Consider the following 26,006-nt stretch of genomic DNA (forward strand, 5'->3'; position numbering starts at 1 on the left):
CACTACACTCCTAGCAATCACACTTCTGTAAAAGGTGAAATTACCATAGCCATAAGATTATACAAAGCCAATAATCCTGGAGCAATCTTCTTACACATACCCAACAGAGGCATCATCAGGGGAGCATTACATAATGCAATCACATTTTCTTTGTTTAACACATACCCATATGGTTTTATATTAGCCAATGGTGGATTAAATCCATTTAGTCATCTGTTTCTCTTCTCGCAACTGCATCAGCCCAGGGTTACTTTCTCACAATGGCTGCATCTGGCTCAACTTGATTTTGTTAGAATGGCTGTGATAATATTTACTTTTTAGTGAAGTATGATTGGTATAAGTGTGGTGTGTATGAATTTTATTAATGGGAGGGGGGGTTAAAAGTGTGTGCAGTGTTTATAAAGGAAATAAAATGACTGGGTTTTGTTGTAATAAAAAAAGTTTGAAACATTAAGATTGTGGTGTAGGGTAATATAATTTTTTTGTACAGTGTAATTTGTATATACTTTGTAGTTGGGAGTGTACCAGTGTTGACTTGTTTTCATTCATATATATGTGTGTCTGCATGTTGGGGACTGTGGGGTGGATGGTGGGTGCAGAGCTGTCTGTCAGGCTAGGTGTGTCTTGGTTTTATATTTTTTTTAATGTTCTGTACTATACTAGTTTTTATGTTTTATTATGTATGTGAACTATTATAAACTGCTTTTGTGTGGCAAGTTACATGATATGTACATTTTATATATGTTTTGCCTTTCTCGTCTCCCTTTCAACAGTGGTGAAGCAGGTGGTTTCTCTCTGTATCCTTTCTCCTTGTGGTAGTGGAGGGGTTGGTTGAAGCAGGCTACTTTGGGTCAGCTACACTTAGCCTCTCCTTGGGCAGGTGCGTGAAAATAGAAAACCCGACTGTGCTGATGGTTTTGCTCATTTGTGGCTTCACTCTGTTTTAACAGGCAGGTAGGGATGTGGAAGTACACGACACTGCTGATGGTTCCTTGCTTTTTTCTCCTCCCTCAGTTGGATGGGTGGGGTGGTAGGAAGGTGGAGGCAAACCTCTTTGGTCATCACTAACTTGTCAATCAGGTGGGAGAAAGGTAAGAGAAGACAGGTGATCATGCTTATCTCTACTTCCTTTCTTGTTTTGTTGGGCAAGCAAGTACAAGGAGGTAGAGGGCAATCAGGTGGGTGTCAAAGAAGTTGGCTGTGGGTTGGTTCCTATAATGCTGGCACCAAGGCATTGTGGGATTGTGGGCCGTCGTAACATAGTAATGACGGCAGAAAGACTAAATGGTCCATCTAGTCTACCCAGAAATTTGCTTATAATAGTAACTGCCGCTTCGTGCAGGTTACTCCCATTATAACATTCCTTTAAATCTTTAGGGATTCGCAGTGTTTGTCCCATGCTATGTTGAATTCATTGTGTTCTCGTCTTCACCACCTCTTGTAGGAGGGCATTCCAGGCATCCATCACCCTCTCGGTGAAGAAATATTCCTGATATTGGTTCTTAGTTGTCTCCCCTGGAGTTTCATATCATGACCCCTAGGTCTTCTCTTTCCTTTCTTGCAGAAAAGCTTTGAAGTTTGTACGTTGTTGATACCTGTCAGCTATGTGAAGGTCTGTATTAAATCTCCCTTGCACCTCTTCTCCTCCAGGGTATACATATTAAGATCCTTCAGCCTCTCCTTATAGGATTTCTGAAACAGATCCCCACAACATTTTGTTGCCTTCCTCTGGACAGTTTCAATCCTGTCTCTATCCTTTTTGATGCAGTTTCCAGAACTGAACACAGTACTCCAGGTAAGGCCTCACTAAGGATCTGTACAAGGGCATTATCACTTCCCTTTTACTTCTAGTTATACCTCTCTCTATGCAGCCTAGCATCTTTCTGGCTTTAGCTACTGCCTTGTCACATTGCTTTGCAATCTTCAGATTGCTAGATACAATCGCCCCAAGATTCCTCTTCTGATCTGTGCACAATAGTTTTTCACCCCCCATCACTTTCAGCTTTTTTTCCGCAACCCAAGTGCATGACTCTACACTTCTTGGCGTTGAATTGCAGCTGCCAAATCTTTGACCACGCTTCAGTTTCTCTTAAATCACTTTTCATTCTCTCTACTCCTTCAGGATGTCCACTCTGTTGCAGATCTTAGTAGTATCTGCAGAAAGGCAAACTTTTCCTTCTAATCCTTCTGCAATGTTGCTCACGAAGGTATTGAACAGAACCGGTCTCAAAAACCTGATCCTTGAGGCACTCCACTTAACACCATTCTCTCATTAGTGGGTTCTATTTATCATTACACATTGTTTCCTGCCAATCAACCAGTTAGTAATCCACTCCACCATCTTGGAGCCCACACCCAATCTTCTCATTTTATTCATGAGCCTACTTGCTGAAATCCAAGTAAATCACATCGAGCATTTTTCCGTGAGCCAGTTCTCTCGCTACCCAATCAAAAAAGTCAATCTGATTTGGCTGGCTGGACTTTCTCTTGGTGAATCCATGCTTCCTGGGGTCCAACAATCCACCAGATTTCAAATAGTTCTTTCCTTCAGCAGTTTCCATTACTTTTCCCACCACTGAGGTGAGGCTAACCGGCCTGTAGTTTCCAGACTCCTCTCTGCTGCCACTCTTGTGAAGTGGGAACACCACTGCTTTTCTCCAGTCATGCGCACCATGCCTATTTCCAGGTCTTTCAGCGGGCCCACCAGCGTATCTCTGAGCGCCCTCAGTATCCTGGGATCAACCTCATTTGGTCCCACAAACTTGTTCGCTTTCAGGCTTCCTAGCTCTTTCCATATATTTTCTTCTGTAAAAGGAGTTACAATCTACTCCACTCTCATCCACGGTCTTGTCAAACAGAGCAATGGTCCTTCTCCAGAGTATTCTTTAGTGAACATTGAACTGAAGTATTTGTTTAATATTTCTGCTATGTCGTTGTCATTCTCCACACATTGCTCCTCATCACCTTTCTATTTCACTATATCTCTTCGGCCTTCCTTTTTTTCTCTGCTATATCTGAAAAATGTTTTGGCACCTTGCTTTTACCTCTTTGGCAATTATTTCTTCCACTTGACCTTTTTTGCTTTCCTGATTTATTTCTTCGTCTTCCTCAGTTTCACCAGATATTCTTCCCTGTGTTCCTCTTTTTGGAATCCTTTATACTTCCTAAATGCTGTTCTTTTTGCCTTTATTTTTTCAGCCATCTCCTTTAAGAACCAGATCAGTTTCTTTCTTTTGTTTGCTTTTGTAACATATAGGTTTGTTGCCTTTCTAATAGGTTGTTTTAATTTGGCCCATTGTCTTCCAGTTCTTCCTCCAGGAACATCCCCATTTTGACAAAGTCCGTGTTTCTGAAATTCAAAACTCAGGTCTTCATGCAACTTTCTCGTATCTTATTTTCGGTATGCTCAGAGGGGCACCTACTCAGGCATTAGAAACATTTATCCCCATCTGTCAGCATCAGGTCGAATATCACACCCTCCCTCATGGACTCCAATACCATTTGTTTGAGCAGAGCTCCTTGAAGGGCATCCATTATCTCTACTTTTTGCAGATTTCGCAGAAGGGATAATCCAGTCTACATCTGGCAGATTAAAATCTCCAACGAGCAGTTGGGGCAAGATGGCAGCGTAGCCAGACACGTAAGCATTGAGCTCCGATTTCTGCTAAGCTTTTCTCAACTATGCCCGCAAAAAGAAAAGGCAAACTCCGAATCTTCCCTTCTGATTTGGAAGTTATGGCCACTCAACAATTAACATCTTATGTACCTGGAAGGGCCATCGAAACAGGAGAAAACTCCGCTGTGGAGTTCACTGAGGAAGCATTGGCTCTACCTGGAGAAGTTACTCTTTCTCTCCTGGATCCACGCAAGCCCGAAATAACTCCACTTCCCAAGAGCCCCCCCCGACAGCCGAGTCGCAGGACCGTGATGCGGTGGATGCGACCCGGTCAGGAGGAGGTCAGAGGGCGGAAGGTGCCAGCATCCCGGAGCAGTTCTCAGCGGGCCCTGAGACAACGTGAGCCGAAGGTTTGACCGCGGCGATCCCGGCGTCCACCCCGACTACGGAGAGGGTGGCTGAGGGGCTTGAAGGAGTGCTGACTGACCCTGGAAGGGAAGTTTTGCTGGCGGGACTATCTCCAGTGCAGAGAACGGGTGAGTCAGTCTCTAGACCCCGTTTTCAAATGCCTGGTAGGCCGGACAAAATAACTTTGGAGGCGATTTGGGATATAATGGCTGCCTTGGTAAAATCAATTGGGGATTTTCAAGACAATTTAGATGGTGTGGAACAAAATTTGGTGGTTTTCGACACGCAGATAAAAGAGATGAAACTGAGATTGGAAAAAGTAGAAATTGAGACGGGGAAAATACAAGACTGTAATGCGAAAATTATAAAGGATTTAAATGTTGTATCTAAGAGATTGGAATTTCTAGAGAACCACTCGAGACATTTGAATTTAAGATTTCTAAATTTTCCAAAAATGGTTGGGGAATTACCTTATGTTACCCTTATGAAGTATTTCAAGGAGGTGTTAAATTTTAAAGAAGGTGAAATACCATCAGTGAATAAATTGTATTTTTTACTATATCAGCTAGAAACAGAGAAAAACAGCAAATAGATTTAGATAAAGGTAATCTGACTAGGTTTCTAGAGGATTCAGCTTCAGAATATTATGAGTGTGCTACACTGTTAGTATCATTTATAATTGAAAAAGATATAACAGAGATAATGAAAAGATATTTTAAAAATGTTGATCTCCAATTTAGGGGATCTAAGATTCGTGCATTTCCGGATTTTGCCCCCTTAACTCAGGATAATAGACGGGCATTTCTTGCCATGAGATCTCAGGTGATTGCTCTTGGTTTCTCATATGTTCTCAAGTATCCCTAAGTGTGTTGTAAAATCATCAAAAGAATGTTATATTTTTTCTACCCCGAGCAATTAAAATCTTTTTTGAATGCAAGGAGGGTAATTGTTACCCCCGGATTAAAGCCTTAAGCAAGGATCAAAATTGAATGATGGTCACTAATCTATGTAAAGCCATTTATTTGTAATTGTTAGTCTTATTATTATCTTCCTATATGCTGTCCCTCTATTCAGATTTCTAAAAAGGGTAATGCTTTTTACTGCATATGATGGGATATAATATGTGGTTATAAGTTTCTTTTTTTGTGTGTAAAAGCATTTCGTTTTCTCTGTAAGTGAGTTTGGTTGACTTGCTTTGTAATTATAAAAGATTAAAAATAAAATAGAAAAAAAAAACTCCAACGAGCAGCACTCCTCTCTTCTTTCCCACCTTTTTGATGTCTTCGACCAGATCTCTGTCCAGCTCTTCTATCTGAATTTGGAAGCCTGTAGACCACATCAATGTAAATGAAAGCACGTCATTTTTTTTTTTCTTTTTTAGGACAGCCTATAATGCTTTTTTCCTATCCCACGTCCCTTTCATTTCAGTTAGTTGGATGTTGTTTTTGACAAAGTGCAACTCTGCCGCCTTTTCGGTCCTCTCTATTCCTTAAATTATAGCCCAGAATGGACGTATCCCAATCATGAGACTCCGTGAACAATATCTCTGTAAAGCAACAATGTCTAAGCCTGCTTCCACCATTAGAGCTTGCAGGTCTGGGATTTTGTCTTGCTCCTTGTCCTCCTTTCCCCAGAGTCTGGTTCCTCCAGGTTGAGAACTACCTGGTTACACTGAACCAGAATGGACATGGTTTTAAAATGTCAAGATTGCCATTTAAGAAAAGCTTTTAACCTAATTAGAATTTTTCTTCCTGCACAAGGAGAGGTTGTACTGCCATGTGTGTTTGGAGGCAGCTATACAAATGCCTGCACTAAATTATGTATAAATTGAACATTGTGGATGTTGTGGTGCTTGAGCTGTGTGCTCTGTATGGCAATTCTGGGCCTTGCAGATGGCAGAGCCATATATTAATTGAAGAAATGCGAGGGAGAATCGAAGCCACCCTGACTGATCCATTTGTAACTCTGGTGTTTCTAGGATCTAAGGCTTAATGTTTTGCTTGATACATGCAAGATTTAGTAGCTTTTGGTCAGGAGTGACTGGATAAGCACTGGTTGTATGAATTTTCCAAGAACCTAGTTTGATTCACCAATCCAAGCGAGTAACAAATATTTTTAAAGGAGGCTGAGAAACATATTATGGTGTGGGGCTTTTTTTTTTCTCAGTACGGAAGGCAATGGACACTGTTTCATCCCATTAAATATGCAAAATAGAGAAGGGAACAGTCTGTTTAGCAGGCATAACTATTTCACATGCCGAGGTCTAGATGCTGGTATCAACTGCTTTACAAAGACGCACTAACTGAAACCTAGAAGAGCTGCTTCTGCTTTCTGTAGGATTTACTTTAAATCCCATGGCTTGCAAGGCCCGGTCACCCCTCTTTCACAGTTTCTCACTGCTTTGAAATAGAGGCAATCTGGATATGGATCCTCCCATGCCTTTTGCAGGATGCCATGTGTTAACACTCCATGAGGAAGGGGAGTTGTCTGAGAAACATGTTAAGGCTTTCTTGGTGTACCCCATGGACAACATCTGTACTTCCTGGATGTAAGCAGTTACTGTTTTGTCGCTTCTCTTGCTGTTAGTGCTTGGGTTATTTTTTTTTTGGTGTGTGTAATGTTTATTACACGCCTTGGCAGACAGTCCAGTAGCATAAATTGTCCTTTGTAACAGCAGTGCCTTTTCCCCTTCTCTGCTTCACAGCTTCTTTAGGCATTCAGCTAATTGGAATTGATTCTTGCCAGAACGAGACCACCCTGAGCCTTCATTTGCAACAACTTGGGAATTTTTTCCCCCCTAGGTCAGAGGTTTTCAATTCTTATCCTTGAGTTACCCCCTAGCCAGTCAGGCTGTTGGAATATCCACCATGTATGTGCTTTAGAAAGATTTGCATAGAATGGAAGCAGTGCATGCAGATCTCGTACATATTCATTGTGGATATCCTGAAAGCCAGGCTTGTTTGTACCTGAGGACTGGAGTTGGCCACCCCTGGACTAGTGGAATGTAATTTCTGACCAGTAATGGGTCTGCTGAATCGTGCATTCCTGCCCATTATGTATCTTACTTTCTGACCAAGGATTTTCAGAAGACATTTTATTAAAGTCCCCAAACAAGGAACTGATAGAGGGTTAAAACTAAATAAAAATGCTTAAAAATATTCTAGTTTTCAAATTCACAGTTTCCTTGTTAGGACTCTCTTTTTTTGTAAATAGCATGCAAGCTTTAAAAAGGGGAAAGGAAAAACGCCTAGTACCAGTATAAGATATGCCATACCATGCAGGCAACTGGCTAGTTACAATATCAGAATGAAGTATATTTCATAAAACCTGCCGGTTCCTCCCTCTCTCCATTGTTCAGTTCAAGAGGCAAAAAATGCCCAATCTATACAGGTTTGCAGGATAAGTTTTCTGTTAGTTTGAGAGAGCGACACTAATTTGGCCAGTCACTCCAATAGCAAGGTCAGCATGCACCGCCCTTCTGCCATGCCCCGTATTGGTGAAGAGCCTACTTACATCACTGCTCTGCTACTGCGGGTACAAAGTGGATGCCTTATCTATAGCAGAAAGCTCTTTAAAGCAGCAGCACAGACATTTAAGTCCAATTTAATTCCACTGTAAATAGGAGACTGAGGAAGGAAGGAGAAATTGCTTCTTCAAGTTAATTTTACATGGGCTCTGACAAAATGGCGGACAGCCAGCCATGACATCTCCTTCCTCTGCAGATACCGTGACCTTGGCCAGCGGATGGAGGATGGGATGAACTTGAGTGGTAGTGGGAGATACTGCAGGAGACAACTTGACTAGTTAAATTTATGATTCACAATGCCATTGGGAATGTATTAATTTTCCATCTGTCTGTCCCTTGGCTGCCTCCATGTGGCAAAATGTAGAAGACTGCTGTGGGGGAACTCCAGGCTATCTTTACCTTTCCCAAAATCCTGATCCTGGGCCGCAAACAGGTCAGGGTTTCAAGATATCCCTAACGAATATGCATATGAGAGATTTGCGTGCGCACTGCCTCGCCCCCCCCTTTCACGATCATATTACTCCAATTTTGTAATCTCTGCACTGGCTTCCAGTCTCTTCCTGCATTCAATAACCATTATCCACTCATTGATTAACAATGTACACTCGCCATGGTTCGTAGCAACTATGAAAATCCATACCCCCTCCAGAGCTCTTCAATCCTGCAGCCCAACTTTACTAGATAGCCTGTCTCCTAAAGCAGCACACCTCGACGAAACCACGGAACGTGCCTTCTCGCTAGCAGGCTCCCTCCTCTGGCATTCACTCCCGAAGGAAATAAGAAATAGCCCAAATTTCTGAAAGCCTTAAAGACCTATTTGTTTAAGAAGGCATATGAATGCTGGAACAGTTTCCTACCTCTAGAGGCATGTCCTAGCCCCTGAGATATGATGTATGAAATTCCTGTTTTTATATTATTGTTGCCGTCTCTTACACTGATTGTGAACGTATATGATTGTACCCCGCCCTGAATGTAGGAAGGGCGGGTAATAAATGTTTTAGAATAAAATTAAATATTTCATGCATATTCATTTGGGGATATGTTGAACGCCTGACCTGGTTGCAGTTTCTCAAGGACTGGAAGGGGGAATACCACTGATCTAGGTACTTGTCTGTGAGCAGGATGTTTTTTTGGACAGCGGTTATATGAAGTCGTGGGAAACTGCGGAATAAAACAGTCTTTTGATAAGATTTTCTTACCTGATGTAAGATTCAAAACAGTCTGCAGGCTGGTAGCTACTCTCTGCATTCATATCCTGCTTTGTAGTGTTCCTCACCCTGCTTCCACCTTGCCTATATTTTTAAGAAAGTGAAGAACAGATGTCTGTCGCTTCTGTACAGCTCCCCCAGTAAAAAGGGTTTCTAGTGCCTCCTTTTACCACGGGCCCTAATTTACATACCTGGGCTTTCTGAATCGCTCGCCCAGAAGAGTGGCCTGTGCTCGCGTCGGGAGAGCGGGCGCTCGCTGGCTCTCCCGCGCGTTTTTCTGTATCCGTCCGTAAGAGAGAGCACTTCGGAGAGCAGCGTGTCAGATGCAGGGTAAGAGTAGCTTCTGGTCAGGAGTGATTGGATAAACAGTTGGAATTAGTTTTCCAAGGATCTAATTTTTCCCACCAAATCAGATAAGGGATAAACATTTTTTTCAGGAAGGCTGGGTGTTTTTGAGCGCATGTTTTGGTGATGTAGTGGTGTTCTTGGAAGAGCACACATCCATTTTCTTCCTAATTGATCTTCTTAGGTGTCCGGAAAGAGGCAGCAGGCAGAGGTAATAGGATTTGCGATGTCAGTTGTGCCTGTCTCAAGCCCAGCTTATGAGCTTAAAAATACCTGCAACATGCCAAGTAATTCCTGCAGCAGAGGCAGAAATAGCTGCAAGAGAAGAAACCATGGGCCCTAAAAAGCAAACTTCATTCACTGCAAGGCTAAAAAAACCCCCATGGAAATACTAAAAATAGCATGGACTAGTCTGACTCTTAAAGTCTGAAAAGAGGTTAGAAGGAAATGTATTTATATTCTGCAACATCCAAACAACCTGATCAGTGTGGGTTACAAAAATTCAGGTTTAAATCTGGCTCTTCTAGGTCTTTTCCACTATGGGATAGCCTTGAGCGTTTAACTAGTTTTTTGGGGGGCAGTGGGCTGGATTAAGACTGGTAGCATGGCTGCTTGAAACCATTCCAGCTCGTTCTGTCTAGGATGCCTGATTAGTCCCATTAGAACTGTGAAGATGGACTGTGCTGTACCTGTTGCAGCTGAGAGAACCTGGCAAAGCGCGATAAGAGCTTTTAAAATATTCCCTGAGAACCTGCCTCCCAAAGGTTTGCCAAAGTTAGACAGTAAAGTTGCCACTTTTGCTTACACCAAACTCTCATTGTAAATATGCAGCAATGCTGCTGATTTTATGGAAGGAGTTGGGGTTTTTTTTTCCCAGTAACCTAAAGTATTTGCTTAAACTTTTTTGTTTAAGGAAAGTGGTCTATAAATATAACTAGAGCTTCCCTTCCTTTAGCTTCATATAGTGACCTCCTTATCCTTCAGCTTATCTGTCACAGGTTAGGCAGCAGTGTCTTTTCTGATTTCTTTATACATCACTGACGATCCCCGTAAAATCCATTAGGCCCTTCTGGTTTATTCCCATTTTGAAGTTTTAAGTTAATATTTATGTGCATGTGTTACAGGCTGGTAACTTAAATTCCAATTCAGGGGAGCCATGATTCACTTTGTCGCCTCTTGAGATTTGTTCGGCAAGGGTGTCCATACCAGAAGCCTAGGCTCTGCCAATACAGCTCTCAAGATCTTTAAAGTTTGCAAACCACCTTACCTATAGGAGGATGAACTTTTTATTTATCTATCTGGTACCTTACTGAAGCCTGCTATATATTTGAATGTTCGTGTTCTATTCTTCCTTAATCCAGTGAGTACATCTTTAGTGCTGTCTTTCTGTAGTGCAGACAATGCACCACCTTGTTGGCCCTCCTGTGAATTGAGTCTACCTTGCTAATGTCCATTTGTAGATGAGATCTCCAAAATGGAACAAACCTATTCAGGTGAGGTCTTACTAGAGACCTGTAGAAAGGTAATGTTATGTCGCTCTTTTCACTAGTAATGCATCTCTTTACTGTTAGCTTTCCCAATGTGTCATTGATTAGCTACTGTTTAGAGATGGAGAGAGGGAAAGGAGAGAGAAGCTGTAGAATAACTAATAGAATTTCGTCAGCCTTGCATAGTGGCTCAGAATAAGCTCCGGTTATTGACACATCATTGAAAAGGCTCCCCATCACTGCTTTAGATCAGTGATTCTCAGCCGGTGTGTCACATGCTACCCGGTTTCCCACTGCTCTTCCTTCCCTTTCCTCCACCGAACGAGAGACAGATGTTCTACGGCTGCTGTTGCCGCCCAGGCTATCAGCACATTCAAGCCCAGATAGGAACGGCAGCAGTATTGGTGGCAGCTGGCCTTTTCTTCTTCCTGCCCCCGCAGCCCGGAAGAGGAAGTGACGTGCAGTGGGACACGCAGGAAGAAGAAAAGGTCATGCTGCATCGAGCAGCAGCGGCCCCAAGCAGTAGCATTGGCCCGGAGCAAAATCAGAAGCAGCAGGTAATCAGCAAGGGAGAGAGCAGCATCAGTCCCCCCCCACCATGGCTAATTGGGACTCTTCTTTCTTGGGCCATGGGGCTGGAGGAAGACATTGCTGCAGCTACCATTTGTGCTCAAGGGGGGGAGGTGGGGGGGGAGGAAGAGAGCCAGCATTTGTAACTGATTGAGAGCTTGAGTGTGATTGAGAGAAACTGGTTAGAGAGGGTGGTGTGTGTGTATATATGTAAGACAGAGACTGGTCAGGGAGATGACTGGCATGTGTGTGAGAATGGAAGTGAGAAGCCTGTGTATGTGAGAGAGCATGGAAATGAGAAGCCTGTGCTTGTGGAGAAAGCAAGCATGGGAGTGAGAAGCCCATGCTCACTGGATGTTTTGGCTCACAAATTGGGGGTGTGGGGGTGGGGTGAGGAATGAGCATACAGAGCCAAAGAGTGTGATTTGTATATTATACAAGAATGCCGGTATATAAGAATTCAAAATAAATAAGAGCAGCAGCAGTAGTCAAAGCTATGAACATGTTCATATGTTGGCATATGTTAATAGAAATAAATGAAAAAAACTGTAGATAGAAATGAAAATATAATAAAAAAAAGACCATCTATCTTCTCGGTCTCTATTACTCTTTTTAGTCCGTACTAAAAAGGTTTTTTTGAAACCTTTAAGACTAAATAACAAAGACTGTCATTGTTGTCGTTTGCTGGTTGTAATGTAAACCGAAGTGATAATTAATTCTGTTAATTGAACCTCTGTATATAAAAGTTATAAATAATAATAAATATAACACTATACTGGATACTTATCTTAATCACTGCAGCTCACTTCTGATCACAAAAACCCAACACAGGCCACACATTTGGCTGCCTTCATCAATGGTATTTAATCTAAGATTGGCGTGCTTCAGTGCGAAGACAGCTGTAATTATGCTTAAGTGTTCCAGATGATAAGCTGGAGCCATCCTCAGGAGTGAGGAGTGAAATGTTGGCTCCTGTGTGTATTGAATAAAAGCCAAGAAAGAGGCTATTGTCCTAGCACTATATAAGATATTTGAACCCCCATACTCTAAGGGGTAGATTTTCAAAAAACGCGAATAGGCGTACTTTTGCTGGCGCATCAGGCGCCAGCAAAAGTACGCTGGATTTTAGTAGATACGCGCGGAGCCGCGCGTATCCACTAAAATCCTGGATCGGCGCGCGCAAGGCTATGAATTCTGTATAGCCGGTGCGCGCCGAGCCTCGCAGCCTACCCCCATTCCCTCCAAGGCCGCTCCGAAATCGGAGCGGCCTTGGAGGGAATCCTCTAACGCCCTCCCCTCACCTTCCCCTCCCTTCCTCTACCTAACCCACCCGCCCGGCCCTGTCTACACCCCCCCCTTACCTTTCTCCGGGGATTTACTCCTCCCGGAGGGAGAAGTAATTCCCCGCGCGCCAGCGGGCCTGTTGCGCGCAGGGACGCGACCTGGGGGCAGGTACGGAGGGCGTGGCCACGCCCCCGGACCACCCCGGGCCGTAGCCACGCCCCCGTACCCGCCCCCAAAACGCTGCCGACACGCCCCCTAAACGCCACGACGACCGGGCCCGCCCCCGACACGCCCCCCTCGGAGAACCCCGGGACTTACGCGAGTCCCGGGGCTCTGCGCGCGCCGGTAGGCCTATGTAAAATAGGCTCACCGGCGCGCAGGGCCCTGCTCGCCTAAATCAGCCCGGTTTTGGGCAGATTTAGGCGAGCAGGGCTCTGAAAATCCGCCCCTAAATGAGGTCTGCCAGTTTTGGGAATCCATCCTCAAAAAGGATATCCAGATGTTTGGAAAAGGAACAAGAAAGAGCTATGAAGCTAATAAAGGGGGTAATATTCCCAAAAGACCAATCCAAGTATATATACAATTTACCTTGAATTACCACCCTGAAAGACCATACATTAAACAGTCCATTATTACTAAAGGACCTTCATAACAGGAATGAAAGAAGACAACTTCCTTTTCAAACGTTTTACTCATCGGTCCTGTTAAAACTAATGTAAGATTTTAGAAATTGCAATTAAGATAAATTTATCTTTAGAGTCTATTGGGTAAAAAAACAAGTCTTCAGTCCTGACGTGGAACCATGTTTTTGATTAAAAACAAAAAAGAAATCTGCTTCAGGAGATATCTTCAAAAGTCTCTCACATGAATGCCATTTTTACAAAGAAAGCAAAACAGCTTTTAAAAGTACTGCAATGCTGTGTCATGATCTCATTACGTTTAACACGTGCGACGAACAATCCCAGTGCATAATATAAAAAAGCAATGTTATTACCCAAAATATGTCTGTCTTTAAAATAACTAAATCTAAATGTTCCTTTTCATCATCATTTGTATTTTTCCAGGTGGTATTAACATTTTATATTGTCTTAATAAAAATAGTTTCTTCAGCATTTCATCCCTTGTGGCCTGGCTGCCCTTAGGCTGTGTCTGTGGTATCCACCTCTGTTTCCTTTTGGCTCCCTTATGGATGTAGAGGCGTATCTGGCTCATGAGGTGAGCGGTATACTTGCTGCACGCATGGATTTCTCTAGGGACTCTTAACCCCCGCTGTAACTCTTGGTGCATTCCAGCCCTTGTCCCATGAAAATATCTTTCTCCATGTTTCTTGCCAGAGACTATTGCTTCTGGCTGCATGGTTGCCTCCTGTCACTACCCCCCCACTCCTTTTTCTCAGCTTCTGGGGACCTCGCTCTTCGTGCTGTAGGCAAGAAATGATGGAGCAGCTCTTCTGATGCTGAAAGCCTGCTTGCCCACACCTAAACAGATAAATGCTTGATCTTTGCCAGGAAGAAACTTGAGTGTTCTTGGTTGTGTTTAGCTTAAGCTGCTGTGTAATAAATATTATATCGTCTCCTGAAGGGCCCCAGCCTACTTTGTTTTTCTCTCCTTGAAGTTTGGGCATGGCTGAGACCAGTGCACATTGCTAGGTTGGTGTTAGTGGTGCTGAAGCTGCTTCCACTTAGTAGCTGCAGTAAGTTGGTCTGTAACCTTTGCTGTAAATTAGCTGGGTCACACCTAAGAGTGTTTGATGGATTTGGCCTAGCGCCTGAGATTTGCTGTGTGCAGTTTACACTCTGGCACTTAAACCCCATCATGCCTTGATGTTTAATTTGTGTTGGACAATCCATCTTTGCTATCTGACCACATGAGCGGGTAGCACTATGAACCCGATGCACCGAAGAGCTTCTACCACTTTCTGGGGGAAGGCTTTCACTAGCACGGACCTGTGCAGCTAACTGGTTATTTCTTTTTTTTTGGTTTTTCTCTCTGGCCACATTCAGGAAGCTTTGCAGAGGATCATTTCAACCCTGGCAAACAAGAATGATGAAATCCAGAACTTCATTGACATGTTAAATCATACATTAAAAGGTGTACAGGTACGTGTGCCCCGTTTTCTCCCTCCTGTATATCACTAACTCTCTTTTGTTTTTGATGGTCCTGCTCACATCCAGTCATTAAGTAATACAAAATATCAATTTTCTCTTCCCTTGCCCTTCTTCCTTACTTGACCCCCACTAGTATGTTAAAGGGGAGGTATGGTGTGTGCGTTGGGCCGGGGGGTGGGGGGTAAGGAGGGCATTTAGATGTTGGCACTCAGGATAAGGAACCCAGATATTCTCTGATTCTGAATTCTGACTGCCTCTTCCACACATTCGGGCCGATTCAGTAAAGTCCGCGGGAGAGCGGACGAACGCCCGCTCTCCCGGCGAGCGCACAGGCCACTTGCCTGTGCGCGCAATTCTGTATTTAAATTAGATGGTGCAGTAGAAACGGGCAAAAGGAGGCGCTAGGGTCACTAGCGCGTCCCTAGCGCCTCCTTTTGACCCGGAGCGGCGGCTGTCAGCGGGTTTGACAGCCGACGCTCAATTTTGCCGGCGTTGGTTCTCGAGCCCGCTGACAGCCACGGGCTCGGAAACCGGATGCTGGCAAAATTGAGCGTCCAGTTTTTGGCCTGACAGCCACCGACTCATTTAAAATTTGTTTTTTCTTTTTTTTCTTCTTTTTTTTTTTTTTTACTTTTTACACCCTTCAGGACCTCCGACTTAATATCGCTATAATATTAAGTCGGAGGGTGCACAGAAAAGCAGTTTTCACTGTTTTTCTGTGCACTTTCCCGGTGCCGGCAGAAACTAGCGCCTACTCCTGAGTAGGCGCTAATTTCTGAAAGTAAAATGTGCGGCTTGTCTGCACATTTTACTTTATTGCGCGGGCATACCTAATAGGGCCATCAACATGCATTTGCATGTTGAGGGCGCTATTAGGTGCCGCGGGTTGGACGCGCGTTTTCTGCCCCTTACTGAATAAGGGGTAAGGGAAAATGCGCGTCCAAGGGCAGGTTAACAGTGCGCTCCGTCGGAGTGCACTGTACTGTATTGGCCTGTTTGTGACTGTAGTCAGGTCATCTTATCCCTGGCTGTCTCCTTTTCATCCAGCTAGAATCAAGTACTAAGCACTGTTGTGGTGGTATAGTGCTCTTAAGTTCTGTTTTGTATGCGAGGCACTATTTCTAAATCTCAAGTTGTTGTTAGTATGGCAGTAGGAGGCGCCTGTACATATGCCCACAAGTTTGCAAATAGGAAACAAACAGAATTGCTGTACTTGTTGTGACTGTTGATTAGACATCTTCACTGGGTTTTCCCACCCCCTCCTCAACAGTGATCTGTGATGTCATGCTGGTGGGATTGCAAATATACTATTATGATAAGCAGTGTTACAGACTGTGATTTGGTTTTCCATTCACCAGAGGCATTTCATACCATTGAACTCTGATGAAAGCACCAAACCACAGCCCCAGATAACCAAAAGTGTGAGATGCTCTGTTTAGTGAGTTCCAATTTCAAATAAGTCTTAGATTTAGACTTTGGGGAGGGGGGGAAGGAAAAAAAATCCTCGTTCTTGGTGAGCCACACTCTGCTTTCTGTTCTGGGTGCAGGACTGCCGTGCAGCGTGTGCCATTGTCAGATTCCTGTGCTATGTTTGGAAGCATCGCTCTGCTTTTGGCATTAGAGTTCAGTGTTGGCTTCTCTGTCTTAATTTTGTGAGCAGTGTTTGCGTCTGGTGGGAACTGCTCTATATTTGCAGAAACAAACCAAGTACATCCTGGTTGTCTGGGTAGTTGTAGGGCATGAACATGGCTTGGAGGTCACTGTTCTGGTGAGTAGCTAACGCTGGAGATTTGGTGCTATGCAGAATGAGCATGAATCATGTAATGTCACTGCTCGTGCATATGGATTTGCCTCGGTGCTAAGTCATTTTGCTGATGAGGTCTTGAGTTTCCTGATGTGCCTGTGACTTTTAAGGTCAGAACAGATATTTTTCCTTATAATACAATCTGGTTCCTTACATTGATAAACTAGTCATGTGGGTTTCTGCCACCTACAAGCAGATGGAGACAAAGGACACACCTTTTCCATTGGCATCACTGGAATATAGGATGGCGCATTGTAGGCAAATGTCAGTATTCTGTTTCCAGCAGATGGTAGCATGTTCTGGATTTGCGCAATAGGATTCTCTGCTCCCAGGTTTTGGCTTACAGCCTCACTCCTAGGGCAACAGTTTTCTACTATTTCCCTAGTGGAGCATTTTTTTGGGCCTGACTGAGCAAACCTGTTATCCAATTTGGGGGTCGATGCACGGTGCCGGGCATGTGGATATGTACTGGCTTTTGCTGTGATGCCCCCGAAGCGACTCCATGATGAGTGCCTATCCTCCATTGAGGCACAGGATCCAAGACAGTCTACACCAGTCCTGGTGTTGGTTGCTGATTTCCCCGCCCATGGGTCCGAGGAACACCTGGTCATCTCTCCTTCCTCCCAGTCGTTGTTGGCATCGGCAACATTCGAGGAGGAGCTGGAGCGAAGAGTCCAGCTGGCGGTGGAGCGGGCGCTGCAGGGCTTTGGTCCTGAGACACTGACAGCACCAGAGCTGGTGCCGCCTGTCCTCATACCGCTTTTGAAGAAGCTGTGTTACCGACCTAGCTGGCGTTTGTTCCTGGGAAGTCACTGGTGCCTGGCAAGGCACAGAGGCCTCCCCCTATTGATATGGTGGTCGTCGCTAGTTCCTCCTCCAAGGAAGCTCCACTGAGGCTGGCGGAGACGCCGAGGCCTGTAGTCCCCCAGCCAGTTCCACTGGACATAGGCAGAGCACCTAGGGTGCCATCTCCTGTGGTATACAGTGATGAGGGTCCCTATGACCTTTGGGGGGAATGATCAAACTGAGTCCTCCTCCAAGGACTTGAATGGTCTCCTGTCACTCTTCTCCTCCAGATGAACAAAGGAAGTGTCTTCACCTGAGAACTTAACATTTGCATGGTTTGTAAGGGTGATGGTGGAGGTAAGGCCATCCCATTCCAGCTTTTGACAAAGGAGGATGCCAGGCACAAAATACTTGAGATCCTTCAGTTTGTGGAGCCTCCTAAGGAGATAGTGGCAGTCCCAGTACACGAGATCCTTAGAGTTGCCGCTGAGTATTAATGTCTCCCATTAATAAGAAGGTAGATGGTGTTTATCTCATTCAGAAGACTACCGGATTTGATAAGCGTCAGCTACCTCACCTGTCGGTGGTTGAATCCGCTCTTGAGGGCCAAGCACTCTTGAACTGATTCCTCAGCGCTCCCAGGGAAGGACCACAGAGCGATGGACGCTCTTGGGAGGATGGTGTTCCAAGGCACCATGCTTATTACCCACATTGCTGCCTGCCAGCTCTACATGAGCCAATACTAATGGAACCTCTGAAAGCAAGTGCTGGAGGTGACTGAACAGCTGCCTCAACAGCAGCAAGACACCCTAATGTCACTGGTGCACAAGGGTCTGGAGTGCGGGGGAAACAAGGTCCGTGCGACCTCCAGTATTTTTAAGACTGCCTCAGTGGTTTCTTCAGAGGAAATCACTGCCCGCAGATTGGCATGGCTGCAAGCCTCTGTTCTCAGACCAAAGGTACAGGAACAGCTCGCTGATGTTCCGTGTACTGGAGAGAATCGCTTTGGAAGTAGGGTGAGGGATACTGTGTCTGAACTCTGGGGCCATCATGAAATTCTCCAACAACTCTCACATGTAATCCGGACCCATCCTTCTCCTCCAGGAGGCCATCGAGGCCAGGACCAAGGAAGTCTGTCTTTTGCCAAAGGAAGTACTGTCCTCTTCCTCTTGATCCTGTCAACACCATCAGAGCTCCCTCGACCATCCCAGCCAGCAGAGAGCTCCCAAGCCCCAGTCAGCACCTCAGTCAACTCCGGGGATGCAGTTTTGACTGGACTGTAGGGAGTGGTAAGCCAGTTGCCCATACCTGGGACAATGGGCCCTCCGATCAGAGGCAGGATGTGGTTCTTTTTGAACCAGTGGCCAGTGTAACCTTGGACCCAGTGAGTTTTGTCCATTGTCTGCCAAGGGTACCAATTAAATCTATTGGGTGTCCTGCCAAATTGCCCTCGTTCCCGTATTGGGGGTTGGTAGTGCATCAGGAGGTAGTACAAATGAAGCTCTCCTTCCTCATAATGGCCAGAGCAGTCGAGCCTGTACCACCAGGGCAAAGCGGACAGGGATCCTACTTCAGGCGGACTGAGGGTCTTGATCAGGTTTCTAAAAAAAAGGAAAAGTTCAAGATGGTTTCCCTGGGCACCTTGATCCCCTTTGCCAAAAGGGGAGTGGTTATGCTCCCTCAATCTAAAGGAAGCATACACCCATATCGAGATCTTCCCTGGTTTGATTTGTGGTGGGGAAAACAGCACTTCCAGTACCGGGTGTTGCCGTTCAGACTTGCGTCCGCCACATGGGTCTTCACAAAATGCCTGGCCATGGTGGCGGTGCACCTCTGCAGTCTAGGAGTACATGTTTTCCTGTATCTGGACGATTGGCTGGTCAAGAGCACTTTTCAGGCAAGAGCCTCCAGGTCCATACGTTTGACCATTTGTGTGTGGGAGTCACTAGGGATTGTTCTCAACGATCCAAAATCCCATCTCAGTCCATCACCGCAATTGGACTTCATCGGAGCCCTGCTAGACATGGCTCAGGCCAAGGCCTTTCTGCCATCAGAGGGCCATTTCCTTTTCGACTATTGCGGCAGAATTTCAACAGAGCCAGCAGGTGTCAGCCTGGCACATGTTGAGGCTGTTGGGCCACATGGCCGTGACAGTCCATGTCACTCCCTTGGCATGCTTACACATGCGTAGAGCCCAGTGGACCCTGAGGCCAATGTGAGCCTCCAGAATTGCATCCAAGCCATCCCATCTCTCAGGTGGTACTTCTCCTGGTAGCGAGTACTTTCAGATCTGTAATGGGGGATTTCCTTTTGTATTCTCCCTACTCAAATTCTGTTAACCATGGATGCATCTATCCTGGGTGAGGAGCTCATGTAGATTATCTCTGCACACAGGGCCTATGGTCTGCTCAGGAACATTCTTGTCAAATCGATTTCCTGGAGTTCTGGGCAATCGGTACATGCTATGGGCTTTCAGAGATTGGCTGTCCAACAAAGTTCTGATCCTTACCAACAGCCAAGTAGCCATGTGGTATGTCATCTGGTAGGGAGCCACGGGATCATACCTCCTGTGTCAGGAAGCTGTTCAGATCTGGTCGTGGGCTTTGTCTCATGAGATAGTCTTCAGAGCCATATACTTGGCTGGGACAGAGAATGTGATGGCAGACAGGTTGAGTCAAGTCTTCACACCCCCACGAGTGGTCCCTGGACCAGGGGTTAGCAAATCGGATATTCTACCTCTGGGGGAGCCTGGACGTAGATCTGTTCATGTCCCCCTGCAACAGGAAGGTATCTCAGTTCTGCTCCCTGATGAGGTCAGACAGCAAATCAGCCTCAGATGCCCTGGCCCAACATTGGGGCAAGGGTCTTATTTATTTATTTATTTTATTTTTAATTTTTATATACCGGAATTCCTGTATACAATACAAATCAGTCCGGTTTACATGAAACGGAAAGATTGCCCTGGTCTGGGAGGTCAGACCGGGGTTTTTTTACAAAGAACATTGAACAATAACATATAATACATTCATAACATGAACATTTTTTTACAAAGAACATTGAACAATAATAATAAATCCTTAAATATTTTCATAAATTAAATTAAAATTAAGCCAATTAGCATGTTAAACTTGAATTAAACTTGAATTTTGCATAAAATTGCATATTATTAACTGTAATACAAAATATTCCCTAGTTCAATCAGGATAAGGCGCTTAGTTACATTCTGGAGATTGGAACGCTTGCCTGAAGAGCCAGGTTTTTAACTTTTTTTTTTTAACTCTGGTAGTCTGGGTTCGAGGCGTAGGTCTGGGGGGAGAGCGTTCCAATGGTGTGGTCCTGCAGTTGAGAGTGCTCTTTTTCTTAGTAATGATGATGCTGGAGGGGCGAACAATGTGCCTCTGTAAGCGCTTCTGATGGGTCTGAAGGATAGGTGTGGACGAAGTTGAGTTTGGAGTGATATAGGTGCGATGTTGTGTATTGATTTATGAATAATGGTGAGGGTTTTAAAAAGGATTCTCTGTCTGATGGGTAGCCAGTGGAGGTTGCTCAGAATGGGGGAAATATGTTCTCTTTTATTGGTGTTTGTTAGGATTCTGGCAGCGGCGTTTTGTACCATCTGTAGAGGCTTGATACTGTTGGCAGGGAGGCCAAGTAGCATTGCGTTGCAGTAGTCGAGTTTTGAAAAAATAATGGATTGTAGGAAGAGGCGAAAGTCATTGAAGTGAAGGAGTGGTTTTTAACTTTTTGAGGACTTGTAGTTTATAGAAACAGTCCTTGGTGGTGGTATTTATAAATTTTTTTAAGTTAAGTTGATTGTCAAGCCATGCTCCTAGATCCCTGACGTCTGAGGAGAGATAAATGTTTAATGAGGAGGGTTGCGAAAGGCTGGGTGATTAGATACGTGGGTCTTGTGAGATAAGTAGCATCTCTGTTTTGCTGGAGTTTAAAATCAAGTTAAGGTTGGAGAGGAGTTGTTTAATTGGTTGTAAACAATCCTCCCAGAAGGAGAAGGTTTTTTGAATAGATTCTGTGATGGGTATGAGGATCTGGATATCGTCTGCATAGAGGTAGTGCGTAAGCTTTAGATTTGATAGCAGATGGCAGAGGGGGAGGAGGTAAATGTTGAACAGGGTGGGTGAGAGAGATGAACCTTGTAGTACGCCTTGGTCTGATAGTATGGGTTCAGATTCCTTATTGTTTATTCTGACCTTGTAGAACCTGTTTGATAGGAACGATTTAAACCAACTGAGAGCAGTGCCTTTAATTCCTATGTTTGATAGTTGGTCTAAGAGTTGTGAGTGGTTAACCGTGTCGAAAGCTGAGGATAAATCTAGAAGAACCAGTAGGTATGATTGATTGATTGATTTTATTTATTTATTTATTTATTTGCAATTTTTGTATACCGACATTCGTTAGGCAAACATCACATCGGTTTCCATGTAACATAAAACTGGCCAACATGGTTTTCTGTACGCATAATCTCAGATTCCCTTAGTGGTGAAGATTCTCTTGAAGCTTCTCAAGGACAGCCTCTCATTGGCCAAGACAGGTCTGGTTTCCACTCCTACAGGAGTTCTCCATCTGGAAACCAATCAGTCTGGGGACTTCTCCAGATCTCATCATGGAAGATAAAGGCAGGCTGAGGTATCCCAACCTCCAGGCCCTGTTACTCACAGCTTGGATATTGAGAGGTTAATCCTGCAGCTGCTTGGTCTTTCTGAGGATGTCTCGCGTCCTGGTGGCTTCTAGAAAGCCTTCCAGTAGAAAGCCTATGGACTGAAGTGGAGGAGGTTTCTGTGTGATGTGAGCAGAAGGCCCTAGATCTGTTCTCCTGCTCCACACAAAAACTGCTTGATTACCTTCTACATCAGAGCTTCCCAAACCTGTCCTGGGGACCCCACAGCCAGTCAGGTTTTCAGAATATCCACAATGAATATGCATGAGATAAATTTGCATGTAAGCAGTCTCCATGATATGCAAATGCATCTCATGCATATTCATTGTGGATATCCTGAAAACCCAACTGGCTGTGTGGGGTCCCCAGGACAGGTTTGGGAAGCCCTGTTCTACACCTTTTGGAGGTTTAAACACCAACTCTTGTCAATTCATCTTAGTGCAGTTGGCACGTACCACCACAGTGTAGATGGTACACCCATCTCTATACAGCTATAGTTGTACGTTTCATGTGGGGCCTGCTTCAATTCAACCTCTCCTAAAGCATCCCACTGTGTCTTGGGACCTCAACACGATGTTAGCTCAGATGATAAAAGCTCCTTTGGAGCTGCTGCTCACCTGTGACCTGAAGTACTTGATCCAGAAGGTTATATTTTTGGTGGTGATCACTTCAGCATGCGGGGTCAGCGAGCTCCAGGCCTTAGTGATTTATCCACCTTACACTAAGTTTTTTCATGACAGAGTTGTCTTGCATATGCTCTAAGTTTCTGCCTGAGGTGGTGACTAACTTTCATCTTAACCAGTCCATCGTCCTGCCAACAGTTGGCTAGCAGATTGCATCTCCTTCTGTTATGCCCAGGCAGGACTGTATCTTGGGGGTCATGTCAAGGCTCATTCTTTGAGCCATGGCAGCATCTGTGGCCCACTTGAAAGCAGTTCCTGTGGAGGAGCTCTGCAAGACTGTGACGTGGAGTTCTATCTATGCATTCACATCTCACTGTTGTCTGGATAAGGATGGCTGACGCAACAGTAGGTTCGGCCAGTCTGTCCTTTGGAATCTGTTTTGAGGTGTAGAACCCAACTCTCCCCTGCTTAGGGCCTGTTTGGGTTCAGGTTGTTTCTCCCCTCTGTTACCAACAGCACTATTGTGGTTGTGCCCTTTGGCACCTAGTTCGGTGTCTGTTGGTCCCCTTTTGTGTTGGGGAGCAGCCTGTAGCTAGGGATTCACATGTGTGAGGACTACCATGCTGCTTGTCCTCCGTGGAAGCAGAGTCTGTTACCTGTTATAGGTGTTCAAAAACGGCAGGAATTAGTCTTCGAAACCCACCCACCACCCCGCGGAGTTGTTTTTCCTAATTTTCATTTATATATACAATTCTCTTAAGACTGGAGAGGGACCCTGTGTGGACACTTGGTATAGGGCATGCTGGGCATGCTCAGTGTGCCAAATTAAAGTTCTAGAAACTCTGACATAAGTTTTCTGCATTGGGCTTCATCTGACAATGTCATCCATGTGTGAGGACTAACCACCTGTCCTTGGAGAACACCTATTACAGGTAAGCAACTCTGGATTGTTCTTTTTTTTTTCATATTGTGAGATCATTAGACAATGGGCAGGGTCACTGTCTGTCATGAATAGGGAGGGGACATTCTTAGCTGAAGCATCAATGTTCAATAAGCAGAAATTGTATGGGTAAACATGTCATTCTCAAGGTGTTAGTTTTAGCCCTGAAAACAAGTTAAAGCTACAGTTCAAAAGATACCAATTCATTGATGGTAGAGGATTTAAGAATATTTTTTTTATCCTCTGAAGTTGTGGCGGGGAGGGAGAACTGATTGTTCTCCAGATAATTTCTGTTGGCAGTAACTGTAATGACATGCCCAAAAATAAATTTTTAAAATGTAATACAAACTTCATGAGCAAACATGCCCTGTCATTTTGGATTCCATGCATTTACTTGTGCAGTTATCACCCTGCAAAATGCAGATGGTGTGCCAACAATGGCATAGGGACCCAGACCAGCTGGAGAAAGTATCTTGAAGCAGCCATATTCTTTGGCTGGCAAGGCTGGTCACAGAGGTGACAGTCCACCCTCCCTGTCTCTCCAGGCCTGAGCATTACATCTCTTTGGCGTGCGATGGAGAAGATACAGAGAAGGGCAACCAAAATGATAAAGGGGATGGAACAGCTCCCCTATGAGGAAAGGCTGAAGAGGTTAGGGCTGTTCAGCTTGGAGAAGAGACGGCTGAGGGGGGATATGATAGAGGTCTTTAAGATCATGAGAGGTCTTGAACGAGTAGATGTGACTCGGTTATTTTCACTTTCGAATAATAGAAGGACTAGGGGGCATTCCATGAAGTTAGCAAGTAGCACATTTTAAGACTAATCGGAGAAAATTCTTTTTCACTCAACGCACAATAAAGTTCTGGAATTTGTTCCCAGAGGATGTGGTTAGTGCAGTTAGTGTAGCTGGGTTCAAAAAAGGTTTGGATAAGTTCTTGGAGGAGAAGTCCATTAATGGCTATTAATCAATTTTACTTAGGGAATAGCCACTGCTATTAATTGCATCAGTACCATGGGATCTTCTTAGTGTTTGGGCAATTGCCAGGTTCTTGTGGCCTGGTTTTGGCCTCTGTTGGAAACAGGATACTGGGCTTGATGGACCCTTGGTCTGACCCAGCATGGCAATTTCTTATGTTCTTAAATCGTGCCATCCCTGATGGAAAAAGGAATATGAAATTGAGTCCCCCATGCAACGCCTTGAACCACAGAACTAGCCTAGCAGTGCAATGTTTCCACATTAAAACCATAGAGGAATGTTTCTTGGATGGCTTGACCGAAGCACTGGAGATCCATGTCTGGTCTCATGAGCTGGAGGTGATTCATCCAGGTCCCGAGTAGGGGTGGAAGAGAGTTGCCATTACAGGCATGATTTGTTCGGACTACAAGAGTAGTCCTTAACGATTTATTCTTTGCCAGCAAAGGAAACTGCCCCCCTGGGGAAATTGTCCTGGGGAGAAAATGGTGGGAAAGTTGAAAAAACAAATTGCCCCCCCCAAATAGCACACATCAGTTAAAATGTATTAAGCTATCTGTAGTAATATAGAAATCACAATAAATCATTTACCTTGATAGCCTGTCCAACTTTTCTCATCCCAAAACTCCACAACTTCTGCAATCCAATAATCCAACTAACCAGCCCTCGTAACCCCCCCCCCCCCCCCCCCCGAATTCCTGTCAAAAGTTTATGGATCTAAGTGCGCTTTCAATAAAATATTAATGTAAAAAAAAAATGAAGCTACCTTCTCCTTATCTTCCTCTCCACCCCAGTTTTCCCTCTGTCTCCAGTTTCTCCTTGTTCCCCCTCTTCCAGACTGCATCGAGTAGCACCCAGCGAAAGGACAGCAGATTACCTTTTCGGTTGGGAGGAGGGGGTGCCAAGCCAACAAGCTCCACCCCCATTCCCCTCTCACTCTCTCTTTTTTGTTTTTTATCCCTCCCGTGCTGATTAGCGACAGGAGAGGGGGAGAGCAGTGGTGCCCCAAGCCCCCCACCTCCTGCTCTTCCGCTGTCCTGTCCTGGCCTGACTGCTGCTTTGAACTGCACAGCTTTACAAAGTTCCCATGCGGCCCAGAGCTGCCCCTCCACTGCTGCCTGCCCGACCTAGCCCCAGATCTTCTGCAATGATTTTTGCCAGAGGGGGGCCATATTTTGGTGAAGCTGTGGTTCACTCCAGTCTGACGCCTCCGATCCGGTGGCGGTAGGTAATTCTTCCCATCCCAAGGGCTGGAGGAGAGCCGGCTCCCAGGGTGAGCATTCGGCATCGCTGTGTGGTTGCTGGGAGGGCCTACAAAGTGCTTGAGCTGAATAACTTGTGTCTTTATGAGTTAGTGGCTCTGTGGGTGCAGAGCTGTGGTGCTCATGAGAGTTAGGTTGCAGGTTTTCAGCAGGACCTGCCCATGAAGCTGTACATGTTTGAAGAGATGGCTGCTGACCTTCATCTGGGCACGTCTTGGAACACAATAGCTGTCACTCGTCCAAACCGCGTGCCCTGCGGCAAGTGACTGATAGGAGCCTTGAGCGACTCAATAAACCTGGGTCAATATTTGCCTGCAGGGAGAGGAAATGTTGATTTCTTTTTTTTTTTCACTGAGATAAATTGGTTTCTGTAGGTGAGCCAACTCTTTAT

The 26,006-nt window shown here is 44.9% G+C and overlaps 1 protein-coding gene across 3 annotated transcripts in view; it reads left to right on the forward strand.

The window, feature by feature from the left end:
* Nucleotides 1–26,006, forward strand: part of FSD1L (fibronectin type III and SPRY domain containing 1 like) — a 182,193-nt gene that overhangs the window by 29,431 nt on the left and 126,756 nt on the right. For all 3 annotated transcript variants that reach the window (XM_029604686.1, XM_029604677.1, XM_029604695.1), the window contains exon 2: nucleotides 14,448–14,543. In XM_029604686.1, coding sequence (XP_029460546.1) covers nucleotides 14,448–14,543 — 96 coding nt within the window. The remainder of the gene's footprint in view (nucleotides 1–14,447; nucleotides 14,544–26,006) is intronic.

This window comes from Rhinatrema bivittatum, chromosome 1 (assembly GCF_901001135.1).
Source record: "Rhinatrema bivittatum chromosome 1, aRhiBiv1.1, whole genome shotgun sequence".
Classification (NCBI taxonomy): domain Eukaryota; kingdom Metazoa; phylum Chordata; class Amphibia; order Gymnophiona; family Rhinatrematidae; genus Rhinatrema; species Rhinatrema bivittatum.